This window comes from Pelobates fuscus, chromosome 9 (assembly GCF_036172605.1).
Source record: "Pelobates fuscus isolate aPelFus1 chromosome 9, aPelFus1.pri, whole genome shotgun sequence".
Taxonomy (NCBI): domain Eukaryota; kingdom Metazoa; phylum Chordata; class Amphibia; order Anura; family Pelobatidae; genus Pelobates; species Pelobates fuscus.
In genome coordinates, this window is record NC_086325.1 from 152,355,306 (window position 1) to 152,378,594 (window position 23,289).

Here is a 23,289-nt window from a genome sequence, read left to right on the forward strand (position 1 = left end):
ACCACTTCTTCAGGCAGATAATTCCACATCCTGATTGTTCTTACAGTAAAAAAAACTTTCCTTTGCCTTAGACGAAATCTTCTTTCTTCTAGTCTAAACGCATGACCTCGTGTCCTATGTAAAGTCCGGTTTGTGAATAGATTTCCACACAATGGTTTGTATTGGCTTTGAATATATTTGTATAATGTTATCATATCCCCTCTCAGGCGACGTTTTTCTAAACTAAATAGGTTTAAATTTGTTAACCTTTCTTCATAGCTGATATGTTCCATTCCTTTTATTAATTTTGTAGCCCGCCTCTGCACTTTTTCTAGTGCCATAATATCCTTCTTTAGAACAGGTGCCCAAAATTGCACAGCATATTCAATGTGTGGTCTTACCAGTGATTTATAAAGAGGCAAAATTATATTCTCATCCCGAGAATGAATGCCCTTTTTCATGCATGACAATACCCTACTGGCCTTGGCCACTGCTGATTGACATTGCACATTGTTGCATAGTTTGTTGTCTATAACAATTCCCAAGTCCTTTTCGTGTGTTGTTATCCCTAATTCGCTTCCATTAAGGGTATACGTTGCTTGTGTATTCTTTACGCCGAAGTGCATAACTTTGCATTTTTCAACATTAAATTTCATCTGCCATTTGAGTGCCCAGTCCTCCAGTCTATCTAAATCCCTCTGCAGCAAAGTAATATCTTGCTCACATTGTATTATTTTACAAAGTTTTGTGTCATCTGCAAACACTGAAACATGACTTTCAATGCTGTCTTCAAGATCATTTATAAACATGTTAAATAGAAGTAGTGTCTGTGTATAAATAGTCAATGAGTTTTTTAGCTCTCATGTGGATATACTGAGCCATGGGGAGCAGAAAATAACTGTCAAAAAATCTGCGTAACAAGGTAATGGAACTTTATAAAGATGGAAAAGGATATAAAAGTTATCCAGAGCCTTGAAAATGCCAGTCAGTACTGTTCAATCACTTATTAAGAAGTGGAAAATTCGTGGGGTCTCTTGATACCAAGCCAAGATCAAGTAGACCAAGAAAGATTTCAGCCACAACTGCCAGAATAATTGTTGGAATACAAAGAAAACCCCACAGTTAACTTCAGGAGAAATACAGGCTGCTCTGGAAAAAGTTGGTGTGGTTGTTTCAAGGAGCACAATACAACGATACTTGAAAAAAAATGAGTTGCTTGGTTGAGTTGCTAGAAAGAAGTCTTTACTGCGTCAATGCCACAAAAATGTCTGGTTACAATATGTCCGACAACACCTTGACCTCAAAGCTTCTGGCACACTGTAATTTGAGACCAAAATAGAGCTTTATGGTCACAACCATAAGTGCTATGTTTGAAAAGAGGTCCACAAGGCCTATAGTAAAAAGAATACTGTAACGGATCACCTGGCACCCCGACTTGGTACCTCCGTTAATGGATGCTCCTAGTGCTTCCTGAGGACTCCAAGCACTCTGGCAGACACCACAATCACCGAATCCGAGAAACCTTTTAAATTCTCCCAAGCATATGAATGCTGTAGACCATTGAATAGGAACCATACGAATAGGCTTGTACTCCTAGCAGTCAACTGGAACAGCATGCAATAAATCCTTCCCCCAATAATGAGACGACACATCACTTTGAGGGTAAAACAGGTACTCTCGACTGGCTCATCCAGCCGGGCTTTTATTTCCAACTCACACATACAGGCCACACCCAGGGGGAGGCATAAAAGAACCAATTACATAGATGTTACCTCCCACACATCCCCTCCCCTTAGTGTGACACATAATCCCATTATGCATACAGTGTAAAATATACTTTTACACAACTTTCATAACTTTAAAACCATACATCACATTCACAGAAAAATACATATCCACAATCAATCCATTCAGGGGAACAACATATTAAAAAATGGCATGAATCCGACCAGGGGTTCAAAAGTTACTAAAAGTATCTTTTGTTCCTTTCTGGCTGGCAGAAAAACATCCCCACAATGCACCCTGGTTTCCTCCCTTCTGCCCTGGAGTTAATTGGAGAAGTAATCCAATTACCCAGGACTAAAGGCAGACTCCATTAACCACATGGTTGCAAAACAACATAAAACACTTTAAAATACATAAAGTCACATTTACACATAACACACAGACATTTCACCTATCCCCAGATAGCTGGGATCTGCACGCACAAAACTACCGAATAGCGCGCAGATCCTACTCACACAGTACAATTGCCATGGAGCTAAAGTCTTTCCCATAGTCTTTCATTATATGAATAGGCTCCATGGTATGGCTATCTGGGGTATCACATTCCCATAAAGTCTGGTCCATAGTCCAAAGGCAAGAGGCGGGCAATCAGCCCCCTCCAAAGACACGTGGCGAGGTCGGTTTCGCCACAAATACCATCCCCACTGTGAAGCATGGTGGTATCTCACTGATGTTTTGGGGCGTTTAAGCTCTAAAGGCACGGGGAATTTGTCAAAATTGATGTCAAGATGAATGCAGCATGTTATCAGAAAATACTGGCAGACAATTGCATTCTTCTGCACGAAGACTGCGCATGGGACGCTCTTAGACTTTACAGCATGACAATGAGCCTAAGCACAAGGTCAAGTTGATCCTCCAGTGGTTACAGCAGAAAAAGGTGAAGGTACTGTCTGGAGTGGCCATCACAGTCTCCTGACCTTAATGTCATTGAGCCACTTTGGGGAGATGTCAAATGTGTGGTTCATGCAAGACGACCAAAAACTTTGCATGACCTGGAGGCATTTTGCCAAGATGAATGGGCAGCTACACCACCTGCAAGAATTTGGGGTCTCATAGACAACTATTACAAAAGACTGCACACTGTCATTGATGACAAAGGGGGCAATATATAAGAAGAAATAAGGGTATGCAGACTTTTGAACAGGGATCATTAAATTTTTTTTCTCTGTTGCCATGTTTTGTTTTATGATTGTGCCATTCTGTTATAACCTACAGTTAAGTATGAATCCCATAAGAAATAAAAGAAAAAAAAATGTTTTGCCTGCTCACTCATGTGTTTTTTAAAATTGGTACATTTTCAAGAAGGGTCCTCAAACTTTTGTTCCTGTAACATTTTGTAATTGTCTCATTCAGGGCTCGACAAATGCCAGGCGACTTGGAATTTTGACCAAAATACCATAAAAACGTTAGACTTAACAGGTGTTTCCACCCTCTAAGCCTTCCGCTTTTAGGAGTGCAGCGCTGCATCTAGATGTGAGGTAAGTGAGTTTTTTTCTACAAAGTGCTTAAAGACACTTACCCTCTATGTCACACTTTATGTATGATGTACATATAAAGGAAACAGAAAAAATATATACAAATAATTGTGCAGTATATTAAGTAGTGTCCCAAAAGGGTTTGTGAGTTATAAATGTATATAAACTCACATTGTTTAGAGCCTTTTCCAGTTATAAGGCTCTAAACTTCCAGACGTCTGTGTCTTTTAGGGTAGATCACACGACCCCTCTCTCAAAGGAAAAGTGTGTATGTTCCTCTCCACATCATATGTAAAAGACACAGATAATACAATCTAAGTGTAGTATCTTAGGTAGTGGTTGTACCAATATAGGTAAAATTTGAATCACTTGTGCAGGATGCAGTTGAATAAGTTAAAAATGAAAAATTTATTGCAGAAAAAAGTATTTAAAAAACAGTAATAACATATAAAAGCAATACAAATATATTGAGTGGTCTAAATATAGGTCCACTTATAGCCAAAAGGCTATTTTATTTTCTAGAAAATAATTTTTAAATACTTTTTCTGCAATAAATTTTTCATTTTTACTTATTCAACAATTATTTGTATATATTTTTTATGTTTCCTTTATATGTACATCATACATAAAGTGTGACATAGAGGGTAAGTGTCTTTAAGCACTTTGTAGAAAAAACTCACTTACCTCACATCTAGATGCAGCGCTGCACTCTTAAAAGCTGAAGGCTTAGAGGGTGGAAACACCTGTTAAGTCTACCGTTTTTATTGTCTTTTGGTGATTATTTATGTGTGGTGGGTTATAAGGAGTACCCACAGAGTGTATATAGCAGCTACAACTTATATCCAAACTTACACGTTAAAACTATACAGCACCACCAATTCCACACCCTTTGTGTGTATATCCGACTAGGAATTTTGTCCTGGCACCTGGGATTTGTCTGCCTTTTCAGCAGAGGTGGTGAAGGAGAATGCAGGAGGCTGGCCTGCTGTGGGTGAGTGGAGGAGGCCGGCGTACTGTGCGGAATGGAGCCGAGCTGTTAGGGAGGGAGCTGCAATCCACCTTAGGAGATATCAAGCTTAGTGTTAAAAACCTAACAAAAAAAACAAAAAACCTTCTATCAGTGAACGATGCGGGGGCTGTCTGTGCAGGTCCCGGATTAGTCTTTGAGTGACTGCCAGTTGCACTCTTCTCTATTTGTTATCTTGCTTGCTACCCATCCCCACACAGTATTAAAAATATAAATATTGGGATAATAATCCAAAATCACTATACACACTCAGGAGGTGGTTAAGTTGCTCCCTGATTAGGTCTGAAAAAAAACAATAGTTAACTAATGCCTATAGAAATGCCAGCCACGTTCCTTCATGTGAATAAACTCTTTGTGCTGAACAGATAATCAATCAATACACACAATCACGATGGCTAATCTGTTCTCTAATTCAGTCTAAAGTACACACTAGTGTTAATCTACTCTCTATATGTTTGTCAGCTAGCCACCTTTCTTCTAATAACTTAAGTCTTCATGCTATATCAATAATAGAGCATAGATGTACACTCGACGCATGTGTCATCTGGCCAGTGCTGCCGAGATCATCAGAAATGCCCTTAAAAATGATATGTTTTTCAAAAATTATACTTTCTGAGTGTGTGTGTCTGTGTGTGTCTATTTATTTGACCTGTCCATCGTAGATCTCAACTTTTTTTCCCCACACCGTGCTGGTCTCGTCTCTATGGCTGAGATAAACAATCTTGATCATCTCAGCCAAGCAAAGGTTTTCCCCTAGGAATTCATTGGGAGGCTATTGAGCATGCACTAATCAGCATCTTTAATATACATGCATTGTTAATGGTTAAAACAAACAAAAAAAAAGATTGGAATGATAGTGCGGTGCAGAGTACAAAGACTGACTGGGCCAGAGCTGATGTAGGACATTTTGTCACAGTTTCTCACTTTGACCTCTCTGTTTTCAAGGTCAAGAAAAGGACGCAAATTGTTGGCATTTGTAGACACACTAGACATCTCAAAGATCGAGAGGTAAGTCATCATTAATTGGAATTTTTGTCCTCGGAGCCATATTTTCTAGAAACTGTTTTCTCATTCAAAGGTAAAGGTGATTGGCAACTCAGGAACCTTATTTAGACATCTGTACACAGTGGCATGTCAAAAATTTCAGAAAGCCAGCAAACAATGAAACTTACAAAGACATCCCTTAACCCCTTAAGGACACATGACATGTGTGACATGTCATGATTCCCTTTTATTCCAGAAGTTTGGTCCTTAAGGGGTTAAAGGGACACTCTACACTGAAAATAAAAATGGTTCTTATGGCTGCAGACTTTGCAAGCCCTCCCCATTTTCCCCTTGGAATAATCAGCACTTTTATAAAATGGAAATAAAGGACTACTCCACACTCAGCTGAAGTCCTTTATATGTGAGAAGTACTAATCAGAGAAATGAGTGTCAGGGTGGTGGTCCGGAGCCTGGGACCCAGACACTGTCAGGGTGGCGGTGCGAGGACCGGAACCCAGTATGCCTAATAGTGAGATGGGAGTCTTCAGCGTGGAAGTGGATTAGCAGGGTCTGGTGCAGGGAAAACTAGGCAAAGAATAGAAAACCAAAAAACCAAGAAAAACTAAACAAGAATTGTGACAAGAGTACTGGATACCAGAAGCCATTGCCAGAATGATCCGCAGCATGGAACAGGATGTGTCAATCAGCACTTTGATAATTACATTACATTATAAAACACCTCCCAGACGGTGTGTGCCTTCTTCTTCCCCACAGACTATCTTCAGACCAGTGTCTTTAGCTGCTCCACAGACCAGATGCATGCGCATAAATGGCACAAGTTCAGAAGCTTCAAAATGAGAAACTTCTGATTGGCTATTTCCCTGGGAAGAGATTGCAAGTCTCTTCCAGGGGAAAAAAGGGGAGGGCTTGCAAATGTTGCAGTCATAAGAACTGCAACTTTTGCAAGCCCTTATAAAATGTATCTACAATTACGACATGCATAAATAAATGCACACATGTATTTATTAGGGATATATCTACAAATCAGTGAGGTATGGTCCTTTAAAACAAGATATTCCTATCAGATAAAGCATTTCAGCAAGCTGAAGTGCATTATGGATGTGGAGTGATCATTTAATGTTAAATACGTCACAGTAATAACAGACAGTGTAACATTTATATTAAAAAAAGTAAATTACATGACTGACCTGTGCAAAAGCTTAATATTTTGCAAGTGTTAATACAAAGTGTTAATTGTACTTTAAATTATACATTTATATATAGGATGCCATGGGGTGTAAATTGTAGTGAAACTAAATTGTACAATTCAGGCCAATATAACAAATTAAAAAAAATATCCAACTCCACTATAGTCACTAATTTGGTTAATTAGCCTAAATATTACAATTTTTGTCAGCCCTCCACAATTCACATTTTAATGAATAAACCCTCAAATTAACCTTTATATAGTCAATGTATGTTTTATATTATCTGGTCTATTTTACTGGGATCCTATAAAGTAGGGTGGCCAAATATACAGATGCCAAGCTGTTCGGACTTAAAGGGAGACTATAGTCACCAGAACAACCATAGCTTAATGAAGTGGTTTTGGTGTATATAGCTAGTCCTTGCAGGCTTTTTAATGTAAACACCTCCGACATTAAAGAGTCAGTGGTTTTATTGTTTATTGTCACAGATTTAGATGTAATAAATATATTTGCACTTTATAAATTGAATATAAGATTAATATGACCGATTGCATGCTGGCACTTTATAAAGCCTACTTGTACTAAGTAGCATTCTACATTCAAGTTACAGTCTGCACTATTATTTGTTTCTATATATATATTTTTCTGCATATATGCTATGGGATGTTCAACCTGACGCCAACTGCTGATCATTAAGTAAAACTATAGTACTTGTATATTCAAAGCTACTTCAGCTTCTTTTTGGGTCTTTCACCTAAACACTGCTTTTTGTCACTTTGAATATTTACACACTTCTCCACTCTTACTTGTTTTTCAATATTAAAAGGAAACTTGATATTCCTATGTTTAGAACTATAAACCCTTTTTATTGCACATACTTAAAATGGTCTGCTTATTATAGGGGCTAATGTTCTAAGAATAAAATGGGAGCATGCCTCCTAATATAACTTATGTGTGTGTGTGTGTAAGAGGGGTATCTTTATCCAGCTCCAGGCTTCCTCAGCGCTGATGACCTCTCCTCCCCCGCCGACGTCAGCTCCTGAGTGGAGTGGAATGCGCATGCGCGGCAAGAGCCGCGTGCACATTCAAACAATCCATGGGAAAGCATTTATCAATGCTTTCCTATGGACGATCTACATGCTGAATGGGATTTTCGCATCCAGCGTCGCAGAAGCGCCTCTAGCGGTTATCAGGAAGACAGCCACTAGAGACTGTCTTAAACTCTGAAACTGCTATGTTTACATCTGAAGGGTTAAAACCTGGGAGACCTGGCATCCAGACCACTTTATTGAGCTGAAGTGTTCTGGGTGACTATAGTGTCCCTTTAAATATTGTTAGAATGTTGCATGATAAGAATTACATGATGTGTGCCCCTAACCTGTTGGACTTTGCCCACTTAAAGGGACATGCATCATTTTGAGACAACTGTCTCATCCAAAAGCTTTAGTTTTGAATAAGACAATTACGTCACTCTGCAGGCTGACAAAAAGAACATACATATTTTTTCCCTCTTTCTTATGCTTTACACACCCACTCCAGAAGTGACACTGATCCAACCAATCACTGTCCTCTCCCTGTGAATGCTGGAAAAGTGCATTTGGTATATGTAGCGGAGCTCCATGTACCCCGACTGGGTACCTCTGCCAAGGACAGCTTCCTAGCTGGAACAGCCCTGATTTGGGTGACCAACATATCCGAAAATCACCCAGGTCAGTTCAGGGGTTCAGGAATTTCCCGGAAGTCATAATTTTGACCGACCGTGCACATGGCCCTATGCCCAAAACAGTTCCATGAAATCAGTGCTAACGGTCGGTCAAGTTTGGTAGTCTTTTACAGGTTTCCCTGCAGAGCCCATAGTCTTTGGGCAGGAGGTTGGCAAGCAGGCTCCTCCAGGAGCTCGTGGCAAACTCACTTGGAGAGGGTAGTTTGTCACATACAGTTAGGTCCATAAATATTGGGACATCGACACAATTCAATTTTTTTGGGCTCTATACACCAACACAATGGGTTTGAAATGAAACAAACGTTGTCTCCACTCCCTGGAGGATACACTGCCGCTGGGGAGTGAGACCCGTTGTTTATGCACTTTGCCGCTGGGGAGGAGGGGCGACACTCTGCTCTCCCTGGAATACACACTGCCGCTGGGAGGAAGAACGACAACTTCCGCTCCCTGTACTGCACACTCTGCCGCTGGGGAAAGAGACCGACCATTGCCTCTCCCAATAATACACTTTGCTGCTGAGACAATCCCCATGCAAGGGGTACGCCCACATGGACCTTGTTGGGGACAGGGACACATACTTACAAACCAATAATAACACATTTACAATACACAGCACACAATCCCTCCCCTCTGCTTGGGAGATAATTGGATCAGTAACTGTACTAATTCTAAACCAATGATCACCAAGCACAGAAAAAACATACTTTTTCAAAACACCTCAAAAGTACTGTAAAAATACGTAAAACCCCACAAATATTACATCCCCTGATAGCCCTGATCTGGGTGACCAACATACCCAAAAATCGCCCAGATCAGTTCAAGAATTTCCTGGAAGTCATAATTTTGACCGACCGTGCACATGGTCCTATGCCGAAAACAGTTCCATTAAATCAGTGCCAACGGTCAGTCAAGTTTGGTAGTCTTTTACAGGTTTCCCTGCAGGGCCCATAGTCTGTGGGCATTAGGCTGGCAAGCAGGCTTCTCCAGGAGCTTGCAGCAAACTCACTTGGAGAGGGGAGTTTGTCATAGTATACCTAACAGATTTACACATGTGCAGTTCAAAGATCACAGAGGAGGAGAAAGAAACGGGTTTGTTGGGGGGGACAAAGAGACATGGGGAAGGGGAACAACGTGACACACAAGGTTTGTAAGGGGGCCAAGCTGGGCTGGGGAAAAAGAGAGACAGAGTGGCTGGGAGAAGAAGGCACACAGAGAGTCTGGAGTTAGAAAGAGACACACAGAGGGGATTTGGAAGGGGAGAAAGAGACAAAGGGGCTCGGACTAAGACATACACAAAAAAGGGCTGGGGGAAAGAGAAATACAGAGGCTGGAGAAGGGTAAAAAGAGACACACAGGGGCTGGGATGAAGTAAAAGATACACAAGGGGAGCTAAATGAGAACTAAAAGGGTGACTGTAAGAGACAAAAAGGAGAAAATTGGAGACAAGATGGACTAAACAAGGTAAAATAAATATCAAAGGATGGAATAAGAAAGACAAAAAAAGCAAGAAATTCATAAGGGAGTTAAAAAAAACAGAATAGAAGATGCATTTTTCTGTGTGTTGGGGGAGGGGGAGGGGTGCTTTTTCACCTGTGTCTCCTGCTCTCCCTGTAACTCAGTTCTTCAGCATGGGCGTTTATGGGAGCTAATTGACAGGTGAGAGAGAGAGACCTCTTATTAAATAGATTTTCCTTCCAATCTATGTATTTTGGTAACAAACTTGCTAACACAATGTACAGATAGACGTAATTGATGTGATCCTGACAGCAGGGCCGCACTAGCCCACCTGGAAATTTCCCGGTGGCCCGCAGCAAGCTGGGGCCGGGCAGACAGCAGGGAGACCTGTCAGTCTTGCACAGGGAAAATCAATTTCGTCCGCATGCCCCGCCCCCACAAGCTCCACCTCCTGAATGGAAGCTCCTCCCCACACGCAAGCTCCGCCCCATGCACGTTGATTACCTCGCTGGAAAGCTGCCCACCTGACCAGCAGAAAAGGTTTTATATTTAGCTTTTCACAGCTTCCCCTACCCTTCCCCTACCCACCTCACAACCCTCCTGCCCACCTAACAGCTCACCTTACAGTCCCCCCTTACCCACCTTACAGCCCCCCTTCCCACCTTACAGCCCCTCTACCCACCATACAGAAACCCTAGCCACCTCACAGCCCAGCTCACAGCCCCCTACCCACCATACAGCCCCCTACCAATACCACAGCGCCCCTACCCACACCACAGCACCTAGCCACACCACAGCCCCCCTACCCACCTCACAGTACCCCAGTACCTTACAGCCTTGTACCCACATCACAGCCCCCTACACACCATATAGAACCCCTACCCATCTCACTGTCCCCCCTCACAGTCCCCCACCCCCTTCACAGCCCCCTACCCACCATACAGAACCCCTACCCACCTTACAGCCCCCTACATACTTACAGCCCCTCTTCCCACCATACAGAACTCCTACACACCTCACAGCCCACCTTACAGCCCCCTACCCACTCACAGCCCCCCTACCCACCTCTCAGCCCACCTCACAGTCCCCCTACCTACCATACAGAACCTCTACCTATTCACAGTCCCCCTACCCACCATACAGAACCCCTACCTGCTCACAGCCCCCCTTCCCACCATACAGAACCCCTACCCTCCTCACAGCCCACCTTACAGCCCCCTACCCTCCTCACCGCGCCCCTACCCACCATACAGAACCTCAACCGACCTCACAGCCCACCTCAACGTCCCCCTACCCACCTCACAGCCCCCTTACCCACCATACAGAACCCCTACCCACCTCACAGTCCCCATACCCACCTTACAGCCCTCTACCCCCTTACAGCCCTCATATCCACCATAAAGAACCCCTACACATCCCCCATACAAACCATACAGAACCCCAACCCACCTCACAACCCCCCTACCCACCTTACAGCCCTCTACCCACCATACAGAACCCCTACCCACCTCACAGCCCCCTACCCACCATACAGCCTTCTACCCACCATACAGAACCCCTACCCACTCGCAGTCTCCCTACCCACCTTACAGCCCTCCTACCCACTAAAAGCCCCCCTATCCACCATACAGAACCCCTACCCACCTCACAGCCCCCCTACCCACCATATTAGAAAAATAAATATATATCAATAATACGTAAGGCATATATGTATGCATGCCTTACCACCCCAGATAATTGAGTAATCTATAAACACATAAAAAAAAAAATATATATATATATATATATATATTTATATTATGTGTTTATATATTACTCAATCATCTAATGCTGCATTTCCAAATTACCCTAGGGTTCTGCGAGAACAAAATTGGGCTTCCACAGGGATTTGCACGTCGGGTGCCCCAAGCATTTAGGGCCCTCTGCCACCAACCCCAGCCAGCAACACTGAAGATCTTCCTGCAGAAATGTTGATAATACACTCATGTATATATGCATAATACACACATAAATGTCATTAATATAAAACATGTATGTAATGAGCACATATTGGCCCAGTCTGGTTGCTAGTTGCATACTCCAGCACATTAACATATTCAAAGTGAAGAGTGCACCCATAGGACTTTGAAATAAACAAGCTAATTTGTTTTACAGCTGTGCAACCGCATACATTCACCATTTCAGTCCCATTACTAAAATGTTCTTACTGTGTCAAGGTAGATGGACTGAAACATTGATTACATGCAAATGTACGTCTGCTTAAAATAAAGGTGCTCTTTTGTTTATTTGAAGCCCTATATGCGTTCTTTCGTTGGAGTAAGAGTTTTCAATTTCAAGTTATTTTTTCACCCTCTATATCAGCACACTATGCTGGCGCGACACATTATTGGGCTGGTACATAATTTTCCAGGGCTGCTTTTAGTTCCCAGTTTACAGGTAAATGATATGCAAATATCTGACCAGTAACCTCTTTGTGATACAGTATAAGGTTCAGGTTTGAAATGTGTGGTGGGTTCTACTGATGGGAAGAATTTGCTGCTAACACAAAAAATGGCTGGACTTGACATTAAGCAGACTAGGTACTCCTTTAGAACATTATATTTTTTGCAGAGCAATTTGACTGTGACTCTACAAGAGTGATATATTTTCTCACCCCTCTGAGTAGTATATATTTATGTTCTCATTTTGATAATAATACTTTCTACTTAATTGTATTATTGTCAGCAGTAAGTAGTTCTGGAACCCAGATCATGAAGTCATCAGTTTAGGATTAAATAAATTAAATGAACACTCTAACCAACATAAAAAACTAAAGTACACTGTACTGATTTTGCAGCCAGAAATGCACTGGTACCACTCCCCCATTTTAAGTAGTTATCGGCCACTGTTCCCACCTCTGCTGGGGTAAATCTCCTTTGCTGGGGTAAATCAGTGCTGTAGTGGTAATTGTGCTTGGAGTGTCCCTTTAGGTATCTAATAGCAACAAATGACTTACATTTTTTTTAAAAAGGTTTGTGGTGGCGCCAAGATATATAACAAAAATGCAGTGTATAAAAAAAGAAAGTAAATGTTCTCTTGTATATACTGTATAATATCGCATGATGGATCAAGCCTTTATCTTTCATACAGAATCATCCTAAGAAAGAGTTCAACCATCATGTCTCAGCTGAACGTGATCCCTTGGTAAGTAAGGTCTTGTTTGGCAATGTAAAGGTGACAAGGTTTGGTTCAAGGTCGAGAGTTTGGTAGCAGTTTCTCTTTCAATGAGGATTTTCTTCAATTAATTTCCAGAGTAAAAAAAAGAAGTTCAATATTCTTAGACTATTTGTAACCACCTCTTAGAGGTTGGGTTTGGTTCCCTTGAAACCATCTTCCTGTAGGTTGATTGTTTAATCACTTATCCGACTGTAACCACCTACTCGTAGGTTGGGCTTCATTCATTTGTAACCACCTCATAGTAGGTTGGGTTTTACTGGAGCAACCACCTTGTTCTAAGGCTGGGTTTTTGATCTTTAACCACCTACCAGAAGGTTGGGTTTCATTAGTCTAATCTTAGTCTAATCTTATTGCACTCTGAGTTTCAAAGCCCCCTTTACTTCAGCAGTGTGTTTCCATTTGCTTATTAAAATTATATTATTTTAAATGAATTAAATATCAAGAATAATCTTTTTACCTGGGTACCCCTCCCGATTCTAAGTAGCCATTAGCCACTGCTCCCGCCTACTGTACAACTAAGTTCTCTGCCAGGGCTAAACTCAACCATGCAGGGATTTACTCATTTTCTGAGCGCAATGGGCACTGCAGTTGTTATGGTGTCTGGAGTGTTGTTTTATGTATTCATTAACAACAAATAGCCTAAACAAAAAAAAATAGGCCATGATGACACCTTGGGGCTTTAGATGTATAACAAATATATTTAGCTAAAAAAGTACAACACTAACCCTAACCCATATAGTGCAGGATTATGTATTGTAATTATATTTGAAGACAAAAGATAAATGAATTAATATGATGCGGGAGGTCACCTGTAGTCATGATCTCTAGAGGAGGTCTAAAACTAGACCACCACAAAATGCAAGAATACCAATATGACAGTTCTAGGATATGGCTTAAAGAATATACAGTCTCCTCGCTTTCATATAGTTGTATTTACACAAGGGATGTAGACATCCTCTTAAATCTATATACCTTTGTCTGTATAATTTGTTTGGTTTGTATAAACACGCAAATTGCGCATGCACCGGGGTTTGCGTGCAAAAATCATCTGGGAACCAGAGGAAACGCAATCTGAAGCTCCTAAAGGCCGGGTACCTCCTAGGGACCCAGTACAATGTTGTGACCAAGGGATTAAAGCCTACAAGCAAACCTTAAAAGTACAGAAACCTAAGAAAAAGCATTAAAATGTAAAAAAATAATAATTAAAAAAAAAGTAATCCATGTTCAGGGAGCCCCATCCTAAGTGCCGTAGGACAGGAAAAAAACTGGAGACCTTGGGATGGATCATTCCATTTAAAATCTGTAGTGTTTTTCCTGTCCTATCGTCTTGGTCGGAGCTAACCCATATAGTCTAGAACAGGTAACCTTCGGCACTCTAGATGTTGTGGACTACATCCCCCATAATGCGCTTACACGCATAATTCTGGCAAAGAATCATGGGAGGTGTAGTCAAACACATCTGGAGTGCCAAAGATTGCCTATGCTTGGTCTAGGCTGTCATGATTAGCCAGGAAATTCATATATATATATATATATATATATATATATATATATATACACATACACACACACACACACATACATATGTATGTTCGGGCAATAATGCCGTAGGATAAATAGTAAAACATAACATAGTTGAGAATACAAATAGTAAAGTAAAACCAGTCGGTTGTGGTGTGCCGGAACCGACAAATGCAGTAGGCCTGTAATAAAGAGGGCAAAAAGAAAGTGTACCAACAAAATGTATTCATACTACAACCATCGTACATTATAACTTGGATAAATCGATAAATGCTTGACAAATCTCCTGATCTCTTGAACTGGTTGGGGTATATATATGTTGCATAGGTGAATGTTTCCCAGCGTCCCATAGTCCCGATGACATGGGCCGGGATGTTATTGCTAGATGCAGAGGATGCTACCCCCCCCTCCCCCGTACGAAAGCAGTGGCCTGAGAAGTAGGTTGCATTTAGGCCTAATGTAGTTAACGGCATGCGGACATAGAGCATGAATATGACAGTGGAGAGTATTGTACTGTGTAGCTCCAATAAAGGTTGGTGTGGATGTTTTGCGTTGAGCTAAGAAAATTTACCAATATTTCTTCCGGGCACCATTGAATGGGCAAAGGATAGTAGGGTATGTCAACTGTGTGCCCCATCTGGCTAGTTTGGAGTGAGTGAAAGGACATAGTGACACTAGTAATTTGTGGATATGGCACCTTTAAGGTAATCCGTGGAGGCGAGGTTTATGGCTGTGAACTCTCTTGGCTGTAGAAGCCATAAAACCAGGTAAATAGCAGTTTGATTACCATGGTAGGTGAGCTAAGGAGTGGAACAATTAATTGTGGATAGGTAGTCTTAAGCGGGTAATATTGTCATGTATTTTTTGGATTCCATTAAACAAGGCCTTAATCTGGTAAAATGGTAGGAATCCTATTTTTGTAGGGGTACTGTGTCAGCATATAGTGTTGGGTATCGGTTGGGTAGAGTATAATGGTGCTAAATGACAATTTTAAATTGAGGTGGCAAAAGGAAGTGAAATCCAACATGGATTCCATAGCAAACTTAACCCTTACGTGATAATCGGTAGTGAACTTATTGAAAATGCCAAGCCCTATCCTAAGATTTCTAGTGTTTGCAGATAGTGCCAGGTGGGTGAGAATCTGAGCATGTGTTAACAAGACATTAATTCCAGTTATACGTTCTGGAATGGAGGGATGAGAGAGGCCAGCTGGGAAGCTGATGGTAGAGTAGTGTGAAAAGCATGACAGCGGAATGAGATAGGTGGTCATCAGACATATTAGTGACCCCAGGAACAAGGATGCATGTGAGGAAAATGGGTGTGTAGCCGCCACCCACGTAAGTTTCCTTAAGAACCTCATAATAACCAGGGAAGATGACCGTCCCTTATTCATGATGTGGTAGGTAGCTTGGGTGTCTGAAAACATCTGACCGAGTTGCCTGCCCATTGCTGCTGCCACTATTGGATATAAGTCGAATAGGGCAGATGTTTAGATGAAACCTGGTATATTCTTAACCTCTGTGGGCCATGAGCCCCCAGAGCTCCTGATGGCAGTGAAACCAGAGTTGGCCGATGCATCTGTCCAGAGGGATGGAGAATTAGCCGATATAAGGGGGATGAACATGTTTCCCGTTCCACGTAGTCAGGAAAGTGTGCCACCTGAGTAAGTCGGAAGTTGCGTGTGGGTCTAGGGAGAGGGGGGTACTGTCTGAATGAAGATCAGGAAATAAACTCAAAAGTTGTGAAATTAATGATCTACCTCGTGGGATGATCCTCATGGCAAAACTGAGCCGGCCCTTAACTCCTTGCGGTTGCAGGAGCCCAACCGCAAGTATAGGTCTATACTTGTGAGGATGTGATCAATCCCATCATGAGGAAGACAGGACTGCATTGTAACCAAATCCAATTGGATCCCTAGGAAGTGTATACTGGTGTCTGGAACTTCGTTCTACTGGTGAGACTGATCGCCGCAGTGAGACTATTAGGGGGGGAGGGGGGGGAGAGTTGTCTTTAAATGTGAGGAAATCATCTAGGTAATGAATGACTGTTTGGCATATGCATACATGAATTAGTAGCCCACCTAGGGATCCTGCGAAAATGTCAAAATCTTAGACTGCTCTTGGACCCGAAATTGAGGTGGGAAAATAGTATAGATCCCTCCACTCAGTGCCATGCAGATGCTAAAGTGAAAGGTGGAAGGGAAGTAATTTGAATGTGCTAACCATGTTTGTCTTACTAAGCCAAGCTCCTACCCCTGTAGCAAGAAATGGCCTAGATAGCATTCTCAATTGTAGAGTATTGTAGGGAGCTCTTGTCAGAGGGGATGAGAGCATTGAGACTAGGTACTGTTGTGGAGTGAGGACTGATAGGTCAAATAATTATTCTGTGCTTGTATTTCCCCCATTTGTATAGTCCCCCGAGACTACCCCAAAAGGGTTTGTCCTCCAAGATGTGAAAGGTGGGCACTTAAAAGGACCCAAAACAAAACCCTGATCTTACTTCATTTTATCAATACGTCAACCGTCTCTGGAACTCATAGCGCCGTTCGCAAATTTTTGCAAGCCAGCGTACCAGATGGCATGTGAACAATACCTGTGTGAAAACCCGTGATAGCCCATCAATAAGAAAATTGACCAAATGCTGTGATGGGAGATTACATAACAGTTCAGCCGAAACATAATGTTTACACATGTGAGGTAGGGTTTAGGGAACCTTTATGAGGACACATGGACTTGGCATGGGGTCTGAAACAATAAGAGCAGACATGCAACAATCTGCAGGTGCTAAAGCCACAGGTGCCGACATTAAACTTGTTGCAATTCTGGCACTTACCGAAAAACTTATGTTTCACTCCAGCTTGTCTTTTAAGACCTTCTCAAATCTAGTGGTGGTATATGGGATTGAATTCCCCTGGGAAACTTGTTTGTGGAATGGGAAGTGGATGCGCACCCTGAACAAGCCCATGTCCTAAGACCTGCAAAGTGTCTGCACTCTGCAGAATAACTCCGTATCTAGTTTGCTCAATCTGCACTGAGATTAAACTTAGTCAGAGCTGCAGACACCTTTGCCGCAAAAGAACGAAGGTAGTCGCAGAAAGCTGAACCCCTGTACTTGTGCCCCAGATCCACCAGCATGTGCATATATGCATCCAGTTCCCCCTCATGCCCCCTCCAGGTAAACGAAGTACAACATGTTCCTATATACACCAAAAGCCAAGATCAATTCTGGGATGGCTTATTCTTATTTAGTCTTGATTCTCAAGCACTTAGGACCACTGAAACATCCCCATACGCATAGGTCCTATTCTCGATGACATCCTGGGAGGCATTTAGAAGTGAAACAAGATTAACATCCTTGCCCTCCAGGAGGTCCTTCTTGTAACTAGGTGGGACCACATGTGATGGGTTAATGACCGTTGGAACATGTGGTGAAAAAGAAATTACTTGGTGGAGTGGGTGAGGTTCCAACCGGGAAAGTTTTGGAAGATCTAGCGAGTACCATAGCTACCAGATCCCACTCTGGAAGGATATGGGACATTCCAAAATATCACATCATGATTAGTGGGGGCCCACATGAGTACTGACTGGCTATCTAGTGCCAAGTGGCAAAACTATTCCACTAAAGAAAGTGACAGGTGAGGCCCTACTAGTTGACAAGCGGCTTGAGAGGCTCTATGTATTGGGCCGAGGGGTTTTGTGGCCACCAAACGTTGTGACGGGGTGTTGGCCTCTCTGAAAATTAAAGCATAAAATACAATGGGAGTGACCGGTGAGGCCCTCTCCATGCAACCATGCGAGGTGGCTAACTATGCGTTGCCCTGAGGGGCGTATACCTCTGAGTATGAGGACGGGTGTTGGCCTCACGGGACCACTAACAAAAGGCATAGAGGCCTGAAAATACAATTAATGGCCACCTAGAGCCCTATGAGCCAGTAAAATTCTAGTTAAAAAAAAAGGTAATGATTTGTGAAATGGTATGTGGTAACATGATGTACCTGAGAGTGTAAAACCGAAAGTGGATAGTACTTTTGGAGTAATAAGGTATGAAGTATAACTTGATAGAGCGTAAGGCTTCTGGAGAAAGCATGCAAAACGCTCTAACACTTCAATTGGAAACGTGAAGTGTTCCCTAGAATAACTGTTCATCTGTAACAGCGCGAAAGTATGCGAAGTGGAGCCAAAAGTACGAAAGGAGTTTAACAAAGTCCAGAAAGCTCCCCTGTATTATGTATAGAAACCCGGCGTTCATGCTTAAAGGCCTGAATGCCGCAGAAAGAAAAAAATTAACAAACGAACGGGTAAGTAACAAAATAGACCCAACCCAAGATGACCCATGGGATGCGACCGAGGCATGACGGCTATAGCTTGCGGTTCAGCGGACAACTTCCGGGTCAGTCTCCTTGAAGCTGGAGCAGGACGTGGGCTGGAAATGGTCAGTGAAAAGACAGGTAAGCTGAACAAACAGTTGTACCGGCTGCCACATGGCGACTTGTGAGTGACCGGAAGTCGTCACCTGCAACTCACCAGACCCATAACAGTGTGACAGAAATGGTAGGAGGCCCCTCTAAATGGGAATCAAGCCCCTCCCTCAACTACAGGCCCAGCCTTAAATATATATATATATATATATATATATATATATTATATATTATTATTATTATTACATATCTGAACAAATCTATACATAAAATGGCTATTTTTCACATGCAATATAATTTTTTTAACAAATAGAACTCTGTAGTAGGGACATTTTAAACACATTTTCTTTACATTCATTCTATAAAGTTATGGTTCATGATATGTCTTGCTTTTATCTTTGCACATAGGATGAATTTAGAAGTCCTCATATGAAACATCATCGACATCATTCCTTTGACATGAAACTGGGGGTAAGTTGTGACTAGTCAGTGCAGGACTAGTGCAGTTCATTTGGTAACATAATAATGTTAAATGTAAACTAACAGTCATATTTATAAAAGCAGAATCTCAAGGTGAATCTGAGACTGGTCCCCTACAGCTTAAAGAATACCATATTCTTAATTTCACTTACTGCAATATCTGCTTATTCACAAACAGGGAATAGTGGTGAATTGAAAAAGATATGAGCATAGTAGAAACCTCAAAAATCAGAGGACAACCAATCCAAACATTTTAGGTCAAATTGGTGAACTGAGCATATTCTTGATACAAAATTTCTAGAGGCTTTACCTCTTTTGTTGTGAAATAATGTTCTTACTTTATATCTTTATTGTCTTTTTTATTTCTCTTTATTTACAAAATAAACGTAAGATAAAGATATGTAAAAATAAAATATATAGTACAAAAGCTAATTATTGAACTGTGCAAACACGCTCATGATCATTCACCTTTAAAAAAAAAAAAAAAAAAAACTGAACTTGATATGCCACCATGGTGCTCGACGATGTTGGCCTGCATACAGACCTGGGGCAGTGAGGGCATCCCCCTTAGCCGATACCATCATGCCTCCTCTGACGACCATTTAGCAGATCCTTCATGTTCTCCTCTCGATGTTTCCGTTATTGGTTGACCTTTGACACAATTCTATTCACTGATGCCCAGCTTTACTCCTTACATAACCTGGCCAAAGTAACCACCACCATTACTTTATTTTTTAGTTTGACATGTTTTTGTTTCTTATCATACATTTTATTTTATAAGCAGTGGTGTTAGAATGGATGTGTTGGTAGCGGTGACCTCACAATACTCTTGCTCCCCAAGCATGTTATATTGCATTATTACTAGCCGATCATCTTATGTCTAAACATGTATCCTGCTGATCTTTCTTTTTTTCCTCTTATATACAAAGGTTAGACATGTTGTTCAGCCTATTTATTATAGTTTTTATCCAACAAATGTGCAAACCTTTCAAATGCCTTACTAGTGTTATGCTATGCTCTTTGGTGTACTTGCTCAAGCTGTTGGGATATTGCAAGCATGGTTGTATCTTTATGCTCAAGAAAAAAAAATAAAGAATAAAAAAAAATGAAAGCCTAAAAAGGCATTAACCTATTATAGGATAGCCCTCTAAACCGTGTTCAACAATATGTATATCGATACACAAAATTAAAAAGGCTTAACTTACTATTTTATAGTAAAAGTATTTCGGTAATCCCTGTATATCTTCCCAAAAGATTAGATTGAGAGCCAGGGCCGGTGCAAGCATATTTTGCCGTCCCATTCGCGCCACCCACTCATGCAGACTAACACACACACTGACTCAGGCAAACTAATGCACACGCACTGACCCATATACACACACTGATCCATGCAGAGACATACACATAGACACAAACTGACCCATGCAGACACACACAGTGACTCGTGCAGATACAGACACACACAGGGGCTGGAGTGAGCATTTAAAGCGCCCTCATGCTGCTGCTGCAAGGATGTCTGGGTGAGGGGCTTGGCTCTTAGGGCTGTGGATGCCGCCGGATATATTAAAGGATATAACTTCTGGATGAAAGTAACAGCATCCCAATCAAGTGTCCTGACATCTGACACCCTTTTGCAAGACATCGGGCAGAACAACATTACCATCTTAGCGGACAGTTGCTTAAGCACCAATTCCCAATTTGGATACCAAGATGTCAAGAACTGTAACACCACATTGACGTCCCCAAAGGCAGAGAACCTAGCCTGAGGAGGTCGAGCAAGGTTGAGGAGACGACACACGAAAGGATGTCTCCCGACCGGAGATCCATCTTTGCCCCGATGTCCCACCAAAATAGCTGAACGGAACAAATTGATGGTGCGATATGCCTTCACCGACTCAAACATGCCAGTAAGGAACCCAAAATCATATGTAAAGGGGCAGATATGGGATCCATCGCTCGTCCCACGCACCAACCAGACCACAGTCGCCACGATGAGCGATAGGCAGATCGTGTTCCGGTGCCCATGTGTTGTTGAGGAGGTGGAGGAGTTACCTGAGGAACACCCACGATAGTCCAAGGTCCACGGAAAGGAGCCACACCACCAGAAGTAGGGGATCCTGTTCCACTAAACTGTGCAAGTTCCCATCTGGATCCAGAAGGAGGGCCGGGAAGTTCAGAATCAAACGTGGGCAGTCGATCGCCATTTCCAGTAACCGAGGGAACCACGTTTGTGACCTCCACAGAGGAGTGACCAACACCATCAAACAATTCTGTCAGACCAGTTTCGAGAGCATGCGAGCAATCAAGTTGAACAGAGGGAAGGCATACAGCCGAGCGCCAGGTCAAGTCTGAAGGAACGCATCCGGGTCTGGTCTCCAGCTGTAAAACTTTGGTAGCTGAGTGTTTAGCCAGGACACAAACAGATCCACTTCAAATGGTTCCCATAACTGCTTTATACCTTGGAATGCCGAAGCGTGTAAGTGCCAATCTCCAGAGTCTCTCGAATACCGCCCACGAATTGTCCAAGCCTGGGATATGCTCTGCTGTCACAGAGACGTTGTGGCATAGACAGAATTGCCAGAAATCCTTTGCCAAGATTGCCAATACCCTCAACTTCATTTCCCCCACATGGTTAATGTAATGCACCGCCGACACGTTGTCCATCTTGAGCATCATGCAGCAGTTTGTGCGACCGGGGGCAAGACTGCGAATAGCAAAGGCAACTTCCAGGAGTTCTAGACAGTTTGATATGCAGTGACTTCTCAATCTCAGACCACCTGCCTCCGTTGGAAACGTTGCCATAGCACGCACGCCATCCGTGCAAACTGGCGTTGGATTCAATCACTACATCTGGAACGGACCCAAAAATGGCTCTGCTGTTCCACGCCTCCATTTGCACAAGCCATCAGATCAACTAGTCTCTGGACTCGGTGTCCAAATGCAGTCTCGACTCGTAGGAGTGACCTGCAGTCTCGACTCGTAGGAGCCTTTGAGATGTTGAAGGGTCTGTTAGTGTAGAGGCCCCGGAAAAATAGCCTGAATGGAAGCCGCAAGTAGGCCCATGATCCTTGCCAACTGTCTGAGCGACTGATCCGAAGCTCGAAGGGCTTGCCTGAGTTCCTTCTTTATGGCTTGTATCTCCGGGAGATACAAGAACTGCTGGGTAAAGTCCACCCGGAAACCCAAGAATTCTATGGATTGCACTGGGGTCAGCACCGACCTTTCCCAATTGATCAGGAAACCCAAGTTCTGAAGCAAATTGGTTGTCCAGGTCACATGTAACTGAAGCTGATCCCGCGACTGGGACATGATCAGGATGTCGTCCAGATAGATAATCAACCGAACACCCCGTGTGTGGAGGAAAGACATAACTGGTTTCATAACCTTGGTTAAACACCAAGGAGCTGATGAGAGACCGAACGGTAGACATGTAAACCTACAATGTTTTCCTCGTCAGATAAAATGGAGAAAATCTCTGTGTTCCATGGTGATTGGAACCGTGAAATACATGTCCCAGTTTGTTCAACCAGCCCGACGTTTGGAGGAGGTCTCAGACTATGGATGCCCTCCATCTTGAAGTGCTGGTACCGTAGGAAGGCATTGAGAGGACGGAGGTTTGTCACAGGACAAACCCCTCTGCCCTTCTTCGGTACCAGGAAAAGGATGCTTGTGATGCCCCGGGTTCTTGAATCGCACCTTTTCCGAGCACCTCCTGAATTTCTGAGGAAATCAACAACTCTTGTTCCGTCGACAGGCTGAGTTCCCTGGGGACATAACACTGAACAGGCACAGACAGTGAATCGAGGGGATAACCCCGTACAGTTTGGAGTACAGAAGCCAGATAAAAACAACGATAAAAAAGGCTGCGCCACAATAAATTGTAAGAGATATTAAAAGTCCAATTCCAATAAAAGAGACAAATAATAAAGAAAGTCCAACTTGTGTGTTCTTACGATTGGTCCTTAAAGGACCACTCTAGTGCCAGGAAAACATACTCGTTTTCCTGGCACTAGAGTACC

At 42.5% G+C, this 23,289-nt stretch overlaps 1 protein-coding gene across 1 annotated transcript in view; it reads left to right on the plus strand.

Annotated features, from left to right (window-relative positions):
• LOC134573201 (uncharacterized) overlaps nt 1–23,289 on the plus strand; it is a 159,920-nt gene that overhangs the window by 73,353 nt on the left and 63,278 nt on the right. Inside the window, exon 5 of the mRNA XM_063432782.1 lies at nt 19,199–19,261. Within this exon, the coding sequence (XP_063288852.1) occupies nt 19,199–19,261 (63 nt within the window). The remainder of the gene's footprint in view (nt 1–19,198; nt 19,262–23,289) is intronic.